Genomic DNA, 20,235 nt, shown 5'->3' on the forward strand with positions numbered 1-20,235 from the left:
ATACACAAAAGGTACAAAAGGAACAAGGTATTTGGGAGGGCATCTACACTGTTTCAATGGATATAAATGTGCAATTTTTGTATTACTAAAACAATTTATCTATTTTAGTAAGATAGAATAAAATAAAATTATAATAGAATTTTACTGTCTAAAAAATAGGCTATTCATTTCTAATTTATATCCTTAAAGTAATGAAGAGAATAGAAAGGATAGTATTGTAATTCTAAAAAAGGTGAAATAAATTGTAGTTTTAATGAAATCATCAGATTTAGAGTATCGTACATGTTTACACTGATTTTTGAAAAAATTTGTCTAAAATGATATTTATCCACATTTAAGTGTGTAAGAGCAAAATCATGTCCATTTTCCTATATACAGTACAGCATCATTGGGTTCATGTAATAGGTGAATGCAATCATACTTATTGCAAGGTTATTTAATAAAGTAGTCGCAAAATAAAAGGTGATTTTGATCATGTGCTATACACGTATCAAAGGAATCATGATATCATTTATTCACTTGAGTTCAGCGACAATCACACACATTGATCAGTGATTGTAGTGGCACCAAGAACAGGGAATACATCAAGACCCTGAATGGTAAAAAAAGCCCTGAAAAATAACAATTCATTGCCATGTTTAAAGCTAATCCAATACTGGAGAAATAGGTTTTGAAAAGTAGCCCTGAAAATTAAAATAATAATTTTTTTGCCTAAACCTGATTGAGCTTAGTGTGCAGGCTATGTCATGGATTCATCATTTCCCCACATATGAATAAAGAGAGCATTTGTTTAGAAGTTACCTTGGCTGGAGGTTTGTTTCCAAGCCCTCTATTGATGTAATCATCGTAGAAAAGATGGCGCTCTTCACTAAGCCTGAAGGCCTCCTTCACTAGGACGCAGAGAGTCTCCTCCTGGACCATAGAGTCTCCTTCATCTCCAGCAGCTCCATCAATGCTAAGGGATCCAGGAGAAGGTGGAGGGGAGCCAAGTAGGGATGCCCCACCCCTCCCACCGTGGGGAGAGGAGACACTGCTTGGGCTTGAGAGAGAAGGGTTTCGGAGTCGACTGCCGAGGACAGGGAACTGGGCACAGAGAAGGGCGCGCTTGTACACCATCAATTCCTGCAGTTTAGAAATAAAGAGGGGGTGGAAAAGTCTAGACACCTTTCACTTAAAACTACATGTATTTATCTGAAAGACTAATATATCCAAACAAGTTGTTTATAATCTCGAACAAGCCTCACTGAAAAAGGCATCAAAATCTGATGTGATATCAAAATGGTTTTCCAATCTAGGCCTGTTGACTAAAAGTAATTCAGATTAACCAATGTTTCTTCCCTGGAAAGATAAAACTACATGTAAAGTATTCTTCTGACCTATCAGTTTGCAACCAAACTTGTTGCTATGTCTGACATCCTCTGACAAGTTCTTTGTATTGAAATGCAATTTTAAATGCCAGAGCTCTTTTATTCCATATTCTCATACAACTGTATGATGAACTTTAGTGGCATGCCTAAACAAATTGATTTTAAATCAACTCCAGACAATTATGGACTCCCACTCAGGGCCTTGGAGAAAGCATTTTTTGTATTTTTACAATGAATGCACATTCCTTGAAACTAACTGAAGCCCATCAATGCTGCACAACTATTCACTTTACAGGATTAGAAGAAATGTCTCCCAAGACACTATTAAATGCTGCAGTCATATTTCCCCTCCCAACGAAGCGTCGAAAACAGATGTTTTAACATTTTTGTACCAGCTACATATTACACCTAGGTGTTCTGAATAAAATGAATAAAAGGGCTGTCTTTGACTCGCTGTATGGTCACCATAGGGGAATTTTTGAGCTTCCAAGTGAACAACCGCATTCTAACATGGAGTTTTATTACTGACAATGCACCAATAATCGCTTCAAACCAGATGATATTTAAAATGTCAATTCAACCAATCTAAAATAGTCAGATCATTATTTCAAAAATATGGGGGGAAAAATTATCTTTTTTAAATCATTCTGGAATTAAAGGATGTCAGAGGGTTCCCCCCCCCTTTCTCCCCCCCCCCCCCCCCTCTACACTGTACATATTTTTCTGACTATTGGTACATTCATATTTCCTAGATTTTTTTTGTATGATAAATTGCAAAAATATGCACTTTATATACATGTAACACAATCTATGTAGAAACAATCTATTCCAAGTGAACTAATATTACCAATTTCTTTTATTTTTTTTCTTAAAACTTAAACCTGAAGAAACCTGAGTTTCAGAGAATCTTTCATATTTAACAAATACTCAAAATATTATTTCATCATTTTTTTTTGTGTGTATAGTGTACCATACCATGCCTGATTCATAAACCTATTAATCCCCTTAGTGCACAATGTACTAAAAGCTATAAATGTGGATTTATGAAATATCTATTTAGATTGTTATTAATCCTGAAAATCAATTCTCTGGGAGAAGACCAACAATGCTTCTAATATCACTTGGTCACAAATCCATCACAAAGCAAATGCAAGTTAATTATAAATATTTCATTCCAACATTACTTATCCCTTTTTTTGTAACTTGGCTGTGATTTTCAAATAAAAAATATGAATCAAAATTTTACAAACATATCTATACATGCCTCACAGACTTTTCTCAGCATTAAACAAGTCACAAGCTGCCTTTATTATAGCTCAAAGCAAAAATTTAAAAGAATTATTGCATTTTCCGGTGATAACAATGTTTATACTACTCTTGGATTAGTAGTCTAGCAAACACAGATCTTCTTTTCTTATAAACAAAATTGCTTTATCTGAGGCAGACTACGGTCACTTGTCTCACATACATCAAAATTAATGGAAAATCCGTTTGGATTTCATAAGGATTCCATAACAATCTATACTAGAGGAAAGGATTAAGAGAAAATAGAATTGATTACCAACAGGAAGCCTGCTTTCATGATTATTGAGAAAAAATATCACTGATCGATCAAGGGGTATTGTACATGTAGTTAATCTCTGAACGGCTCTGGCTGGGTCAATGGTAGAACAGTGTACATATCACTGTATAGGATACATGGACCATACTATGAACTCTGATTAATTCAAACTATGATATAAAGTTGTGATTTTTTAGTACTATGGATAGCCAATCATGACACAAATCACTATTGCAGGGGGCTGTTTCATAAAGCTGCTCGTAAGTTAAGAGCGACTTTAAGAACAACGGGAGATCCTTTCTTATGCGCTAAACCATCGCCAATTGTGTATACCATTTACCACAAGAAAGGATCACCGGTCTTCTTTAAATCGCTCTTAACTTACAAACAGCTTTATGAAACACCCGGCAGGTTAGATTTATCACCTCATCTGTTTTAATACTCATCAGATCATTTATAACTACATGTATCTGGGATTAATATTTTTCTTTGCCATTATAGCATGAATGAAGAGCAAAGTGGTCACTATTGATCAGGAAAACTGTTTGTAAAACTTGGTTTTGAAATATCAACCATTTAGAGCCGGCCTCAAATACAAAGGATTTTCTGGTTTTAGACCTCTGCTACCCCTCACATTTTTTAAACTTTAGGTCTTCAAAATCTGATTATATCTCATCAATGCAATTCCTTTATATGAATTTGAGCCACGTTTAAAATAAATCCCACAAATGATAATTTATTAACCAAGCAAAGAAGTATTAAATTACCTCTTTGACCTTTGACCATGCTATTGCTCAAATACTAAAAAGAAATAATTGCCACAAATACACGTTCAAAACCACTTCACCAAATTTGAAGTTGATATATTTTCCTTCAGCAAATAAAATTATCCACACTGTGCTGGACTCCACCCAGGTGAGGTAAATGGGTACCCGGCAGGATAGTGCCTTGCATGCACTGAGCTCCAGTGATGGTAGCTCGAGCTAAAGCTGGGGTAATGATAGCAGCACTTTGTATTCTCAGGCAAAATGCGCCTTATAAATCCAGCTATTAATATCACTAGGGATATTTCATTGCACTGTTGCCTTATCATATTAAAGCTAGTTAAGTTCTTAAACTTCTTTTATTCCTAGATTTTCAACCTGATCTGAAAATGTTCATGTTGAACCGTTGCTTGCGATCTCTAAATGAGCTAAAAAGGCGAGTTCTTTTAAATCATGCAAGTTACATGTACATGTACATGAGTCTGTCCCAAACCTAACCTCAAACAACTATCACATCGGTATAAAGCTCTAATCAATTCCTACCTGGTCTGAGAGAACATTCTTGTTGAACTGTTGTCTCCGATCTCTTGAAGAGTTGGGCATGGTTTCCACAAGGTCTTCAATGCCAGAGTCTTGAGGATCAGTTCGAACGACAGGTATGGTTGAACCTGGAGGTGGGGTGTGGTGGGGCATCACAGCATTCGCTTGATAATGCCCCATCCTAAAGAAAAGAGAAGGATGTCATGGTGAAGTTATCTCAAGCCCAGGAGGAGTTGATGTTTTAACCAAATGAATACTTTAGAGATCATCTTCTGTGGTACATCTCTTCTTAGGTTACCAGGTCACTCAGAGAGACTAACAGGCTTTTTAGCAGTCTAATACTACAATGAGTGAACTAGTCAAATGAACTGTTCCATATGCTCTTTGGCTATTAAAATGAACAAAATCCAAAGAATTACATTCCAATATTAGAACACACAAATGCAGAATCACACAATATAAATCTTATTCTTTGCACACATACAATGAAACAATTTCCTCCTATCATCAAGTATTCATTTTTGTAATACTTTTTTTTACAGCAGAGATATTCTTTCATAGCCTTTGATGTTTGGTGTGTTTCCCCAAATCTGCAAGAAAGGTACATGTCAACTCACATTTCTCTCTAAGTACATACTGTACAACACTCATATGTGGACAAAAATATTACCAAACAGTAACAATCGTATCTGTAGACAGAATAACACCAGCCAATATAAAACAAGACAATTACCAAGAGTGGATTCTTTGATTCAATGCATACATCATTAAATGTATATTACTGCAGCTCATTTTTATTAACACCTGCTTCTGTTGACATAGATTGAAATCATTCTTTGCTCATTCATCATGGATAAAAATAATTCAAACATACATGTACATTGAATATTGCACGTAACATTTTATTATAACCAAACAAACTATAAATTTATTTTACAACATGTATGTATTTGTATTTGTCTTCTTTAAAAAAGCGAGGATCACGGTAGCGTTTCATCAATATTTTCATCCGACAAGTTGTAAGATCTGACATCTTTCCTTGATTCTGATTGGCTGAGAGGCACTGTTCCTATGGTAACTGTAGGATAAATTGGTACTTGTCGGATAAAATGTCCGACTTGTAAGTCCTTTCATGAAACGCCCCCAGCACAGTATGTCTATAAACAGACATTGAGCATTTAAATGTGGCCATTATAAATTTGGTTACTTAAAAAGAAGAACTATTTTTCCACAATAATTCTTACAAATTTTCCTGTGTATCACATTTCATATCATAACTTCACAAGTTGTAATAATTACTATTGGTAAAGAGGCAAAAAACCATGTCCTATAGAGCACTGTACTTTGAAGAAAGTTCAAGAAAGGGGATATTTTGAGGGCTAATTACTGAATATCATAATTAAAATCTATGAGAATACCAGACAAGAGAGCCATTCCTCTGTTTACTTTGTACTCTTCTGAGTCACCATGTGTGGTACAACTAAATGGTGATGAAGACAAGATGTACTATTCCATTCCTTCCAAAACTTTGCAAGTCACTGTTAAGACTATATTGGAATTGATTTGCAGACTCAATACCCAATAGGAATAGACTACACCTCATGAATATTCATGGGACAGAATTTCCAATGCATCTATCAGCTCCACTGGTTTGGTGCGATCAGTAAAATAATACGCTATTGTGAGTATACTGCAGTCAAGATCATTGACGCAAGTCTGAGTCTCATCTTGACCAATTTTCTCAAAGTTTTCTTTGCTTTTTTATTAAAAATTGAGGCGAGACTCTGAAAAAAGTCCAAGATTCAAATCCTCCGAAATAGCCTTATCCCTTTATATTGTATGGTTATGAGTCTGCAGAATATGGATATGATCATCAGTTAGGCCTTTTGTAGGCTGTGTTCAACATTTGGAAGATTGATTTCATTCACTTTAGTTTATAAATCTGGGATTGTAATCAGTACCTACATGTACATGTACTGTTGTTACTCACTGGTGGTGTCAGAGGGACATTCAGACCACCACAAAGTTTGAGATTACCAGGTGATTGGGATCTACTGATCTACCCAAAGCAGAAAATACATGTACCAGATGAGTAGTTTTAGTAGTGTGAAAGCAAATTACTCGTAATATTCCTGACAGAAAATACCTGCTTAGTAGAAGGTACTTGCCAAAATCGCAAGAACTTTTGCGGGGATTTTTCTAAGGTTGTGTGTATTTTGGGAGTATGAACTTTCTCAGCCCAGCTTATAGTTGGGCACAGGCGCCATGGGCGGTTGCTGGGCGAGTGATTTTTTTTCAATCATGAGCCTTGCCTGCTTATCAGACTGTACTGCACATGTTTGTAACGTTGAGAACTATGTACACCTGAAAGGGTCTGTTCTGAGTCAGTATGAATGCAGTTATTAGTAATCAGAGAATTCGAGGCCTAAACAAGTTCTCATAATTGAACAGGTACTCCAAGTCCGGTGACCGAGGAGGTCTGAATAGGCCTACTGAAAAGCTGAAGAGATATCCTTTCAAGCTATTCTAATATTAAAAATCTTTGAAAATTAGCCCTCTAAATTTGGCTTACTTACATGTATTTGGATATGCACATATTAGTTTGTATAATTTATTTTCACAAACATCCATTCAAGTTTATTTAAAGGAACATTTAATGACCTTCAATGAAATATATTCTAACACCATTTTGTGACAAATAGTCTGGTGACGTCATCACTCTCAAGATACATTCAATCATGGACTGTAGGTCCATCATTCAATCAAGAATTCAATCATTTTTCTCTTTTACAAGGATTGTACCAATTCACTTACTGGAATTTCTGGAAGTAAGTATCAATCTTCTCCACTGTCCCAACAGACCTGAGAAAAAGGCATAAAAAAGAGAATAACAAAATTAATTTCATGATTTAGCAGAAATGGGTACTCAAACTGGTATAAAATATATATGATATCTATACAAATAAAGGCTACAGTGTAAAGGTTACCAGCAGATCACTTTTTTTCTCTTGTTAATCCTAAGTAAAATTAAGTATATCAAAATGTATGAAAAAAAACACTTGTACCCCCCCCCCAAAAAAAAAACTAATAAAACCCCAAATTCTCAATCTTCCATACATGTACATGTATAGACAAATAGACTCAATTTTAATGAATTCAGACAGGTTTGAGTTTTAAATACGTACATCTTTGAAATTCTGTAATTCAATATAATTTGAAACACAGCTGATAATTTTCAAGCATACATTGTAAATTTAAGAAAAAGAATATATGATTCACAATATATACTTGTCTGGAGCAGACAAAAATTCATGAAAATGATTAGATTATATTTGTAATTCATATTTTCCGGAAGACAGGATATTTATGCATCCACTTGGAAACGGATATAAAGCATCCAACTCATTCTATCAAAGTCTGGTTGCTCAAGGCTTCTTGGTGAATGTGATAATATAATACCTTAACATTTGAAAATTTGGTTATGTTAATAGACAAAAACACTCTCTTAAAAGTTAAAAGCAAGTATAAAAAATATTTAAATTTGTGTGCAGTACATTATCTACCCGATTTAAATTTCATTTTGAATAAAAATGTTTCTGAGAAGTGAATAAAGGAACTGGGTCATAATACTACCAAATTGTGTGCTTCCGGACATAGAATTTGGGATTTGTGACAAAATTAGGAAGAAGGAAGGACCATCATTTATGCCATATATGGAGATAGGAAGGATCTGTGTGATGTGTTCTCTATCAATCTTTTTACAACCTTTGATAAATAACTGCCTTTCCCTCTTTATAAATAAATAAATAAATAAATTAAACACAGGGTATCAAACTTCCCAACTTTTAGTGAGTGACTTAAGAATATTAGAAAATTTCCACATAAAATTTGCATACATTTCACCTGAAAAGGAGAAATTACAAAATGTTCTGTGGGGATTCCCCAAGAACAAACTGTAGCTATGTTTGCTCATCATGTACATGAATTCTCGACTGAATGTTAATTATGAAATAAATGTATACTAAATTTATGTGCAAAAGGTGAATATTAAATTGGGGAGGGTCCATGGGGTTGAATTGTTTTCATATATCTTCGGCCTCATGCCAATAGGGGCTAAACCCAATTTTGGGGAGATTTAAGTTATTTATATCATCGTGTATATCTTGACATGCTTTTTAAAATGATGTCCTTAATTTGTCAAAATTTGTTATAATTATGAAGTTAACTATGATCTCCATAAAGCCCTGAATCAGTATCCCTGCTTTTCAGTCTGCCAAAAGGGGCCTTAAATAGGGCAACATTAAACCCAAGGGTATTACCATTACAATGGACCTTTTGGCACAAGTATATTCATTGCGTCTTCTTTATCTTTCTAAATGCCAAAAAGCCACTGTTGTGCATGCACACTGTTTTATTGGGCCTTTTTGACAAAGACACATGCCAGTTGATGCCTCATGCCAAAAGGGCAAAACCATAAATACGCTTTGATTACGGCCCTTTTGGTATGTCTGTCGTAATTTCGGTTACAGCCCTTTTGGCATAAATACGCTTCACTCAAAGCATATGCCAAAAGGCCCTTAACATGTTTTTTGCTCATATGTAGCATGAAAAACTTCTGTATTTTCCAAAAATACAAACAACATCATGTGAAATGTAATCTGAATATATCAAAATTGACCTCCAAAACAAAGTAATCATAAAAAAATTGCTTCTTACAAAAGGCAAAACTAAATACTTTAAACGCAATTATATGAGAATGACAAAAAAAATAGTTAAAGGACAAGTCCAACCCCAACAAAAAATTGATTTGAATAAAAAGAGAAAAATTCAACAAGCATAACACTGAAAATTTCATCAAAATCGGATGTAAAATTAGAAAGTTTTGACATTTCAAAATTTCGCTTCATTTCACAAAAACAGTCATATGAACGAGCCAGCTACATCAAAATGAGAGAGTCGATGATGTCATTCACTCACTATTTCTTTTGTTTTTTATTGTTTGAAATATGAAATATTTTGATTTTCTCGTCATTGTCATGTGAAATGAAGTTTCATTCCTCCCTGAACCCGTGGAATTCCATTATTTCAACATTTTGTGCTTCAGGCAAGGAGGTCCTAATCGTCAAATTCGTAAAAATTGAAATATTGTATAATTCAAACAATAAACAACAAAAGAAATAGTGAGTGACATCATCAACTCTCTCATTTGGATGTAACTCTCTCGTTCATATAACTATTTTGTTGAAAATAAGCAAAACTTTGAAATGTCATGATTTTCTTATTTTACATCCTATTTTGATGAAATCTTCAGTATTGTGCTTGTCTCATTTTTCTCTTTTGATTAAAATCAACATTTTTCTGAGGTGACTTGACCTTTAAGGCCCTTTTGGCATAAGGCCAACGATATATCAAGATGTTTGTAACTTGTAACAATTTTTTTTTTCATAAGAAAAAAAATTACTCCATGATTTCTAGTCACCAGATAAGTGTGGAATACAGTACATGAACTTCATATACAGCATCAACATGAAAAAGGGCATCACAACAGATACAAATGAAAAGATCGGAAGACATTAAAGAATTTGAGTTATCTGGAAAGTTCACAGATTAGTTCATCACTGCTTGAATAGTTACCTACTTGAAAAGCATCTATGAGAGTCATTAAAAACACTGTCAATTTTAAAGTCCAAAGTGGTGGGTTGATAATGATAGCACCTATCTAAATATTGCTCCATTTTGGAAATTCAACACTATTTGTCGACATGTGTCATACATGTATGACATACATTATCAGGGGATTTTCAACAAGTATGTAGTATCTGGGGATTTTTAACAAGCATACAGAATCTGTGCATGTATATCAATTACATGATTGGATACTCATAAATATAATCCTATTCACTAGTGTACAGATGGGGTGGGGGCTGAAGCCCCCAAGCTCCCCCCCCCCCATTTTCGAGGCCCCTACCCCACAAGCTTCAAGGCAAATGAAAAAAAGGATAAAAGGAAAGTAAATGGAACCTACTTTGAAATTTCATACTATTTTCTAAAATGTTTAATGTAATTTATGATTTAATAATAATTGAATTTTTGTATAAAAAAGGTAAAAAAAATTTGGTTGCTAAATTCCCTAGAATCTTTACTTTTGCTCCATCCATCTATATTTTGCCCCTAAAAATCTTCATATCATTACCTCACTGACCAAATGGTCATCAAGCTATTGGTGGAATGAGCAAAATGCAATCTGAAATAATCTGACTGTATTCTGAGAGTATTAGAAATATAAGGCCCACTCGTGGGGCCGGTCTAAATGTTAAATGCTCAGGCCGCAAAACTTTTTAAAGGCATTCAAATACATCAAATAAAATTCAAAATATTTCTGAATATGAGACAATGACAATGCAATCTGATGTTCTAAGGGTGTGTTCAAAGTCGGTTTCCAAATTTAAAGGCAACATGGATCAAGATTTAAATTGTGATTACAAAATGCAGATATGAGAAACAAGGGGTGTGTTCACTATTCCCGGTTATACAAGTTCGGAGGAAAATTTACACGTCAAAAAATGTGTTTGGGCAGGTCCAAGCTATTTGACTTGTGACGTACGGGACATTTAGAGACTTTAAAGTTGTGTAACATAAAAAATAAATGCACAACAGACAATTCTTTATGGATTTTGGAAGGCCAGTTGTGCCCTCTTTATTCATAAAAAAATTGGTGATCTGCAATTCCATTAACGATGTAATATTTCAATTAATATGCACTGTGAAGTACCAGACCAGACGAAAGATGATTTTTTTGAAAAAAAGTTTGTCATTAAATCTCTGTGAATTGGAATAAGCAGGAAATCTCTTATTATCATGATTTCATCTTGTATCTTACAAGTTTCATTAGCCATGAATGAAATGATAGAACTCATAAATTGGTGTTATGTAATAGCTCAAAATATAAACAACCCCGCTGTGACGTACGGGACATTTGTCCATGTGGAAAACGAATGGGGAAAGTGAAATTTCATCAAAATTTAAAATCAAATTGATGCAAACCATTTGAAGTAAGTTAAGTTTAACATGGATTATCATGATTGATATATATTTCTTTAAAGGATACACACAAAGAAAATTCACGAAAGTGATGATTATAGACAAATTATATATGAATGGAAAGGTCTTGTCTTTTTATACACAAATATGTCACTAAAAAGTCTTACAGATGTTGTGGAAATGCAAGAAATGAAATTAATAGAGACCCTTCTCAGCCCCCCAGCCGCCCCCAGGCAGACATTCACGCGATCGAAAACAGTCGAGAATAATGACGTCACATGATCGACTACACACTATCTCTCTGTGCATAATACACTGATACACCTTCCTGGTCTCTATTTTTCTTCGAATTTACCGTTTTCTTCATGTGTTGTGATATCCGATTTCGACATCTTCAGACTATAAGAGAACCAGAACTGTGTTACTTTATCCATTTTTATTGAATTATGAACTGGAAAGACCGATTTTGTCCACTCGACAGTCTTCGTTGTGTTGCTCTGATTCCAAGCTGTACGGTCCCATTCACTTGCTGCCGATGCAGGTTACGCTGCACTGTTTGATCCAGTCAAAAGTCAAGGTAAGCATGTTTGGAAACTGTAGTCTGTAGGCCTACTTGTTCTGACGATGCATTCAGGTCAGATGACAGATACAGATCTGATATAATTTTAGAATCATGCATTTTGGCATGACTACTATTAAAATTAAAAAGTCTTTATTTTAGAAATAATGTTTTTGCACAATTCCAGCAGATTTTTCTTCACAAAGACTTCAGTCAGATTTCTAAATAAACTGGTCAGGACTCAGGCGATTAAATTATTTAGGAGCATGAGCACTGGCATGGACCATGGCTGAAAATATGCTGTTTCAGAGGAATGTTTGGCATTATCGTAGTTTTTGTCACCAGTCCATTCACTGCCGTTTATTTCGTCAACGGCGGTGATCCACTCCCATGAGTCCCATTGACTTTGTACACAACGAGCGCACAAACACCAAATTTCACGATAAGGCCGAATGTTTTCACGATAAGGCCAAATGTTTAAGTTTTTATTATACACAGGTCTAGTACCCAATGCGTTTATGCTCAGGAGGGCCCTGTATCGTATACATCCAGATACACAGAATTATATCACCATAATGCCGATGTCATGAAGCAAGACAAATTTTCAGCAGTGGTTACCCTGATCATGCTGATTCCTGGCCAAAACTAGAGTCTGGTGTTTCTTTCTGATTAGAGTGCTTCTACATATGAATGCGTAATGCCTTCAACATAAAACAATGAAGATAAATGCACTCTTTGTAATGACACAGAGTACCGTACCTCAAGTGATTCACTACCGCTAAGCGGTAAGTAGAGTGGGGCCTACACAAACATCACTTGAGCGTTGAGGTAGAGCACCAGTGTTCTGAGTGGAATTTTTCAGGTGTCTAAACCTACTATTATTTGTTGTTGACCGGGAATTACATGCCACCGCACGTCGTCAATCATCAAGATAATGAAATTCATACTTTGATTTGATTATTTAAATTATTTCTTTATTTTTTCTCTCTTCTACACACAGATCTGCACACTTGCTGACTCTGGTGACTTCTGGTCTCTGCTCGCTACTTCAATCTGGGAGATTCCATCATGTCCTCTTACTGATTTGGATATAGCCATTTTTTTCTTCACTCTTTCCAGGAGCTACGGTGCAAGTTTTGGACTGATAATGATGCAACAGAAAATTTATCTTTATCGATCTTGGAAACGATTTTGAGCACAGTTTTGGAGAGAACTAAAAAAATTGACTTGGACAGGAATACAGCTTGTCGAAAATAAGAACACACAACTTAAAACGAAAAAAACAATTTTAATGTTATTAGGGCATTTTGCAAGAAATTTTCTAATCAATCACACGTCCCAAATCAAGGGTAAGTCCTTTGATTAAAGACAAACATGTACATGTAGTTGAACTGCTATTGCAACTCGACCTTATTACGCTTGAATTTGAATTTAAGACTTACGCTTGATTTGCAATGGAACATAAGTTTCTTGCAGTGCCCCATATTTGTGTTTTGTTATCAGATATCTAACGTGCTGATTTTTCTCGAAAGGTATAATATATTTGTCCTTTTAAACGGTATTTGAATATGGGTACGCCTTTTATTTGTTTTCCACAATATTTATTGCATGTACATGTATGAACAGAAGTGAAATATTTATTGTGAAGCACTGAATGTTGTGTGCTGTTGTGTGATGGTTCATCATTTTTTTGTTCTAAGACTGTAAGCCTGGTGGGTGTGAGGAAGTGGCCTGGATGAAAGAAAAGTGAACATGTGCCCAATTACAGATTTGCATATTTTAAGACAATTTTGTTTCTGGATAAATATTGCTATGCATTCCCTACATTAAGAGTAAAGGAGAAGTCCACACAATCAAAAATTCATTTGAATTTAAAGAAAAATAAGATATTGCAGGAAATTTCATAAAAACTTTGATTCAAATTTATATAATTACTACTCTAACATTGAGAAATTTTGCCTAATTTATAAAACGATGATATGCTCATCTGTGTCGATGTGCAAATTACACTAACCGTTATGTCACATGCACTAAGTTCTTTTGTATTTTGTTGTTTGATATATTTACATGACATGTAGATTTGATATTTAATTTTCTATTTATTTTCTGAAAAATTTTCAGAGGGATTTTAATTCCTCCAAATAACATTTAGAGTTACAATTCCGTAAATGTAACCTATTGTGTTCGGATGAAGAAATTCCTATACTCAAATCTGCAAAGAATTAAAAAACAAAATGCCACAAAAAAATTAGAAACGAATGTGATGTGAGTGACAACACTAATTTGCATATCATTGTTTTGTGACTGTTTTGAGTAAAAACAGCAAGGGAAATTACTCTATTCAAATAATTTTTAGTTGATGTGGACTTGACTTTTAACTCATCCTGTACCCCTCCCATCCCAAATAAGAGTAGAATCTAATCAAGAACTTGAAAATCAAAAGCAGCAATTAAATAAGATTTGATAAATACAGGTCTGAATGGGATTTCACAAGAAAAAAAAGCTGGGTAGGGACGAGAAGGAATAAAAAAAAATACCCAATTTAATCCGAGTTTTGAACCAGGGTCCTCGCACACGACAAAACGATGGCCAACACGTTTGGCCACAGACCATTCCCTACATTAAGGTGGGCTTTTAAGATATATGAAACAAAGTCCGCTCGCCGCTGTGGGCTAATCATGTTTCGGCAATTCAACTGCAATTTCAATCATTTCGCGATGGATATTGCCATGTTATTTTGTGGTTCCTGACTTTGTTACGTAATGAAATTTCATAATTTTTTTTCAGTCGTGACGAAGAATGTCTATGCTTTATATTGATTATAATATCAATTTGTCGCAAGTGTGATTTCTAAGTGAAAATATGCTTTGTTCAAATATATTTCTTGAAAAAAAAAAATCATTTTTTCTAAGCTAAATATCGGTTACCAAAATACGTTAAATGTGCACTTTATTTCACTGTTCAGTAAATTCAAACTTTTATCTATATAACAAGACCAATCTTGTGAGGAATAAACAATTCTAAGAGCAAAAAACGCTGATTGGAAAGATCGTCTTCAATGGGCTGCTGTCAGCTCAGCTGCTCACGCTCATTGTGTGACGTCACTCAGCTGGAGCTCGCAAGAGGACCGATGGAAGGCAGAAATATGGCATGAAAATAAATCATTTTTGAGAGCTGATTTCTGCAAACTCTAATGACTATTTTGAAAAGTGAAGTTATATATCTGATTAGTAATACTTCCCCTTTACAATGATGACCACAAAAAGGCATTATAAAATACTTTGGATTCTTCGGGTGTCTCCTTTAATAGTATGCACTGAAACAAAACATAGCAAACACTTTACGACCTCATAAATATTATGAAAGATGTCTTGCAAATAATTCCATGTGTTAAACGAATGGGGAAAGTGAAATTTCATCAAAATTTATAATTATCTGGATGTAAACCAAAGTAAGTTTTACATGGACTATTAAGATTTATATAAATTTCTATTATAGTATATGATTAAACAAAACATTAAAAAACTTTATGACCTCATAATTATGAAAGATTTAATTAATAAATTAACTAATCAATAATAATTAATGTTATTTATTACAAATTGTAACTTTATTATCAGCCCTTTACCAATATTCAACCACTGATATAATAATATCATTTATCTCAATTTACATTATCTTTGCTCGTTATAAAATAACCCTAATTAGAATTACATAGAAATCCTATGTATAAATAAAGTATGGTGTGTCCCGTACGTCACAAAGCTTCATTAGCTGATATAATTAAACATGAAATTAATTCAGTAAATTCACTTTAAATTTTGGATGTACACTGTAATTAGAAATCTCCAAAGTGTGAAGAAAACTGTTCAACTTTTTCTTAACTTAATTAATTTTCAAAATTATTTTTTTCTCAAATGTTTGCATGAACTTAGCACAAGTCCCCACAGAAATATTTTCAAAAATACAATTTGCATTATCTGCAGATCAAAAAGTGTGATGTCCCGTACGTCACGCCAATTAATGATTTCTTGGAATCGTGACCTTGGCATTCATTAACTTTACCTTTTCAGAAGAAAACAAATATAGGCAAAAAACTTCAGAGTATAAGCTTCAAAATGACATACAATATGTTAGATATAAGCAAAGATTTAATTTTGGCTTCAGAGGGGACAATAGCTTGGACCTGCCCGTTTGTAAACGCAATCAGCTCAAAATTAAGACCTTGAGCATCGCAAATGCGACACTGAACAAAATTACATTTTGAAACATTTTTAAATTTGCTCTTGCAGTGAAAGTCTACTCAAACCTGTGCCAGAACTGACCTTTCTTGTGATGGGTCAAACTGAGCACCAACAGAAATCCATTTAAAATTCAAACCAGAATAAATACATGTACATACCCTTTCAAAACCTAAGGTATATACTAATCAAAACAATCAAATGTTTTTTTATGGACATTATTCATTTGTACAAATTTGAGAATATACTCACAGCAAATGCTGACTAGTATCATAGCTATACTCCATCATGGATGTCAATCTCATTCAATCATAGCCTTGAAAAATCCTTTAAAAAGTAAATCACTATTAAACAGGAGCATGAATCCCTATGAACTGAACCACAGAATGCTGATCAAGAAATTGAAACCAATATAATGTCCACTTTATCTGTAGAAACAGCTCTTTGCAAGTACATCATTCAGTGAGTATGATGACTGCTGCTTCACTGAAGTGGATCTGATTGCAAAGTGGAAGACCGCCTTGTTGAGGAAATCCAACACACTTAAGAGCCCACTGCTACATTAAGGTCTGTTCTATCAAGTTCAGTTTCACAACAATGCTATAAAAAGCAAGCTATCAGTACCCAGTACATCTGCTCTTTAAGTGGAAGAGCATGTTTGTGAGACAATCCAAAAACAAGAACTGGTACACTGCATGCTACGGCAAGTTCAAGCTCATTTTCGTAACAATACAAAATGTACATCTATAAGAATACATCCACAAGCATCGTCACATGTTCAGAGTGTGACTTGCTAACTTTTTCTGCAATGTGTCCAAATAAATTACGCCACATTTGTTGGTTTGTTGACCACGATCCAGACACAATCTCCCATAAAAATGTCTGTAAACCTGTGATTTGGATTAGAATGGAGATCCCCAGCTTACTTAGGACTTGGTCAAACATTGAGTGGTGTTATCAGGAATGAAGAAACTATGGCCAAGCCCCTTGATGATATCACAAGATCCCTGATAAGAAAGAACTTTGAGCTGCAATCAAATACTGAAATCCAAATCGTTGAGGTTTATTATTTTATCATCAGAACAGAAGCTATACAGTACGGTCACAAAGTTACACCACCCCTTGATATCATTCAAATTGAAAACAAATAGAATCAGTAATAGAAATGTCTTGTGATCAACATTTGCATGCAAAATCAATATTGTAAAGTTAACGAGACATACATGTAATAGTTACAATCAATTTTATAGCAAACCCAATATTACATGTACATAGACTACAATACACATTGCAAATAGTAGGGGAAGGCGGGGTAAGTTGTGACACTTTTTGCATTTTGCACGTTAGAATTGATATGACTAGTACTATTGTAGAAATAAGTACCTTGCCTTTAAATTTGATTCTTGGGAAATGTTTTTCACCTACATAGAACTTTCTACCCCGACACTGAAAGTCATCGTGACCTTTGAAAAAACCGATGTCAAATGGCTCAACTTGCCCCATATATGGGGTAAGTTGTGCCACCGTCTGGGGTAAGTTGAGCCACAAAAACTACGTACAAAATGTATGGGGGAGAACCAGCATGTCAATTTTTTGTTTAAAGTCTTTTCACTTGCAAATTCTCTATAAATACTAACGTCCTTTAAAAGGAAAAGAGCAGTCATGTAAATTTGCTCCTTTCAGCCTGCATTTCAATCAATTTTTATGGTTTGTTTATTTTTTAAGATACATTACCATTAGAATTACCACGGCTCAACTTGCCCCATGCTGTTTGGCTCAACTTACCCCAGTCCGAACTTAGTGCGATAATTTTGTATCCACACATTTATTATGCATCCATCATATAAAAGACTATAACAAGAATGAAGATCCATACCTGGACTAATAATGTTGTTATCATGTCTTTATTATATTTAAAGACATGTGTGTGTATAAAGCACTTATCTATTTCACACTCTTTTTTACTTTTTTGGCTGAAATTCATACTTTTCCCTCTAAAAAACTACTTTTTGTTTCAAAGTGGAAAACAATGTGGTGGGGTTAGGGGTTATGCTATGGGTCATCAATACATGACACCACCGCAATGTCTGACTCATTCATTATTGGCCTGGGGCTGGTGGCTCAACTTGCCCCTATGCTCAACTTACTCCGCCTTCCCCTACTGTACAGTACAAGTATGTGCTCCGACACTAACTATATTTTGATCTTGTGCAATGGCTCTTCAAGACCACAAAGAGGGGACTTCATGCACTTCAAGCTCAAATATATTCCCAGAGAGTACAGATTGCCATATTTTGTCATCATGCCCTATATGTCAATTCAAAACACAGTATGCTCCAGAATATTTGAGTTTAACTATCTGACTCTGTATGACGCCACCAGAGTACTGTGGTCAGCCAGATGGTACATTATTGCCAATTCGTACACTGCCAACTCGTCCACTCGCCACACGGTCTACCTTCATTTAGTCTAATGCCATTCCATCCATCAACATTTCATCTAACAACCATTTGGCCCAATAACCATTTCGTCGAATCATCACTTCGTCTAATCACCATTTCGTCTATTACCATTCATCTAATAACTAGTTGGTCCAATACCCACTTTCTTTTCATTCATTTTGCACAAAATGGACTAAATGGAACTGGTTTATTAGACGGAATGGCATTAGACTAAATGAAAGTAGACCATGTGGGGAATAAACGAACTGATGATAGACCAAATGGTAGTAGACAGCTATTGAATAATTATTCACAAAAGAAAACATTCATAGGATTGAAAATACAATACTATGTCCATTGACCCAAAATGACCTTTGACCATGATCATGTGATCTATGTGTGCAAAATAATAATTCATACTTAACACCCTTATGTCTGTTTTATGAACTAGATCCATAAACTTTCTGATGCCAATGAAATACTCCCAACAAGGCTAGAGTTCAATGACCCTAAATGACCTTTAAACTTGGTCATGTAATGTGAAACTCACACAGGATGTTCAGTGATACTTGATTACCCTCATGTCCAAGTTTCATAAACTAGGTCCATATACTTTTTTTAAGTTATGATGTCATTTCAAAAACTTAACCTTAATAAGATTAGATGTTGATGTCGCCGCCGCCACCAGAAAAGCGGCAAGACAAAAACAATAACAATAATAACAAAATGGAGATAATGACATAAACATGACAATTGTAGGCTAGAAAGATCTTTGTTTGTAGTGATATAAACTTGTGATAATGTTTGGTTGATTTAGTTCATCCAGGGTTGCAGATATTAATCAGGACCCCATCAATTTATCTGGGTTAAAATCAACTTTGAAGTGTTTCACTGTGTTTGTGAGATCCATCTGTCCCTCACAAGTTTGTTTGTCGACAAGTCTTAAACTGTCATGCAGGTGGTATGATTCTTAGATAGATAGATAGATAAATGGTTTTATTAAAAAAAAATTCATGGTAGCCCAAAGGCTAAATTTACATTGTTTTACATTGTAAAGATCTTGTTACATCTTCTTTCATTGACTGTATAAAGAGGCATATCAAGGAAAAATAATGCCCCTTAAGGGGGTGCCTGGAGGATGTACAGTACTTAGCATATCCTCTTGCCCCCCCCCCCCCTAGACAGTAGACTTCAAATAGATGGTTTCAATATTATACCATGGGACAAAACCACATGTGGAATGTGCATATTTCTTTCTCTTTTTAATAGTGTATACTATGTGCTAATTATGTACCGGTACACAAAATCTGCATAGCCAATGGTTTCCTTCTTTTTTCCAAGGGCTTTGTATTTTGTACTATGGTACAATTGAAACCACCTTTGTGAAGGATTCAGGTCATTGAGTCTAGTGACCTTTTTGTATTTATTTTCAATTGGTATTGAATAAAAGTACAAAGTACTGTAGACAAATCACATATTAAAAAAAAACTTTTTATTCATAAACTGCGACAAAAAGAACCAAATTTGCTACTCTTCTGAAAATCCATTTCATTTCATTGTGACATTAATTTTGAAAAGGCATTTTTATTTATTTCCTGGAATTCATTCATTCTGAATATCAAATTATGTCATGAGATACATAACATGTATGGAAAAGGGGTAATAAACAGTATTGAGTCACATACATGTATGAGAGAAATGGGTGTGTATAGAGATAAACT

General features: G+C 34.6%; 1 protein-coding gene across 1 annotated transcript in view; it reads right to left on the reverse strand.

The window, feature by feature from the left end:
* LOC121425542 overlaps positions 1–20,235 on the reverse strand; it is a 66,410-nt gene that overhangs the window by 30,827 nt on the left and 15,348 nt on the right. The window contains 3 exon segments of the mRNA XM_041621621.1: positions 802–1,122; positions 4,236–4,413; positions 7,047–7,094. Coding sequence (XP_041477555.1) covers positions 802–1,122; positions 4,236–4,413; positions 7,047–7,094 — 547 coding nt within the window.

The sequence above is a fragment of the Lytechinus variegatus genome, chromosome 12 (genome assembly GCF_018143015.1).
Source record: "Lytechinus variegatus isolate NC3 chromosome 12, Lvar_3.0, whole genome shotgun sequence".
Lineage (NCBI taxonomy): Eukaryota > Metazoa > Echinodermata > Echinoidea > Temnopleuroida > Toxopneustidae > Lytechinus > Lytechinus variegatus.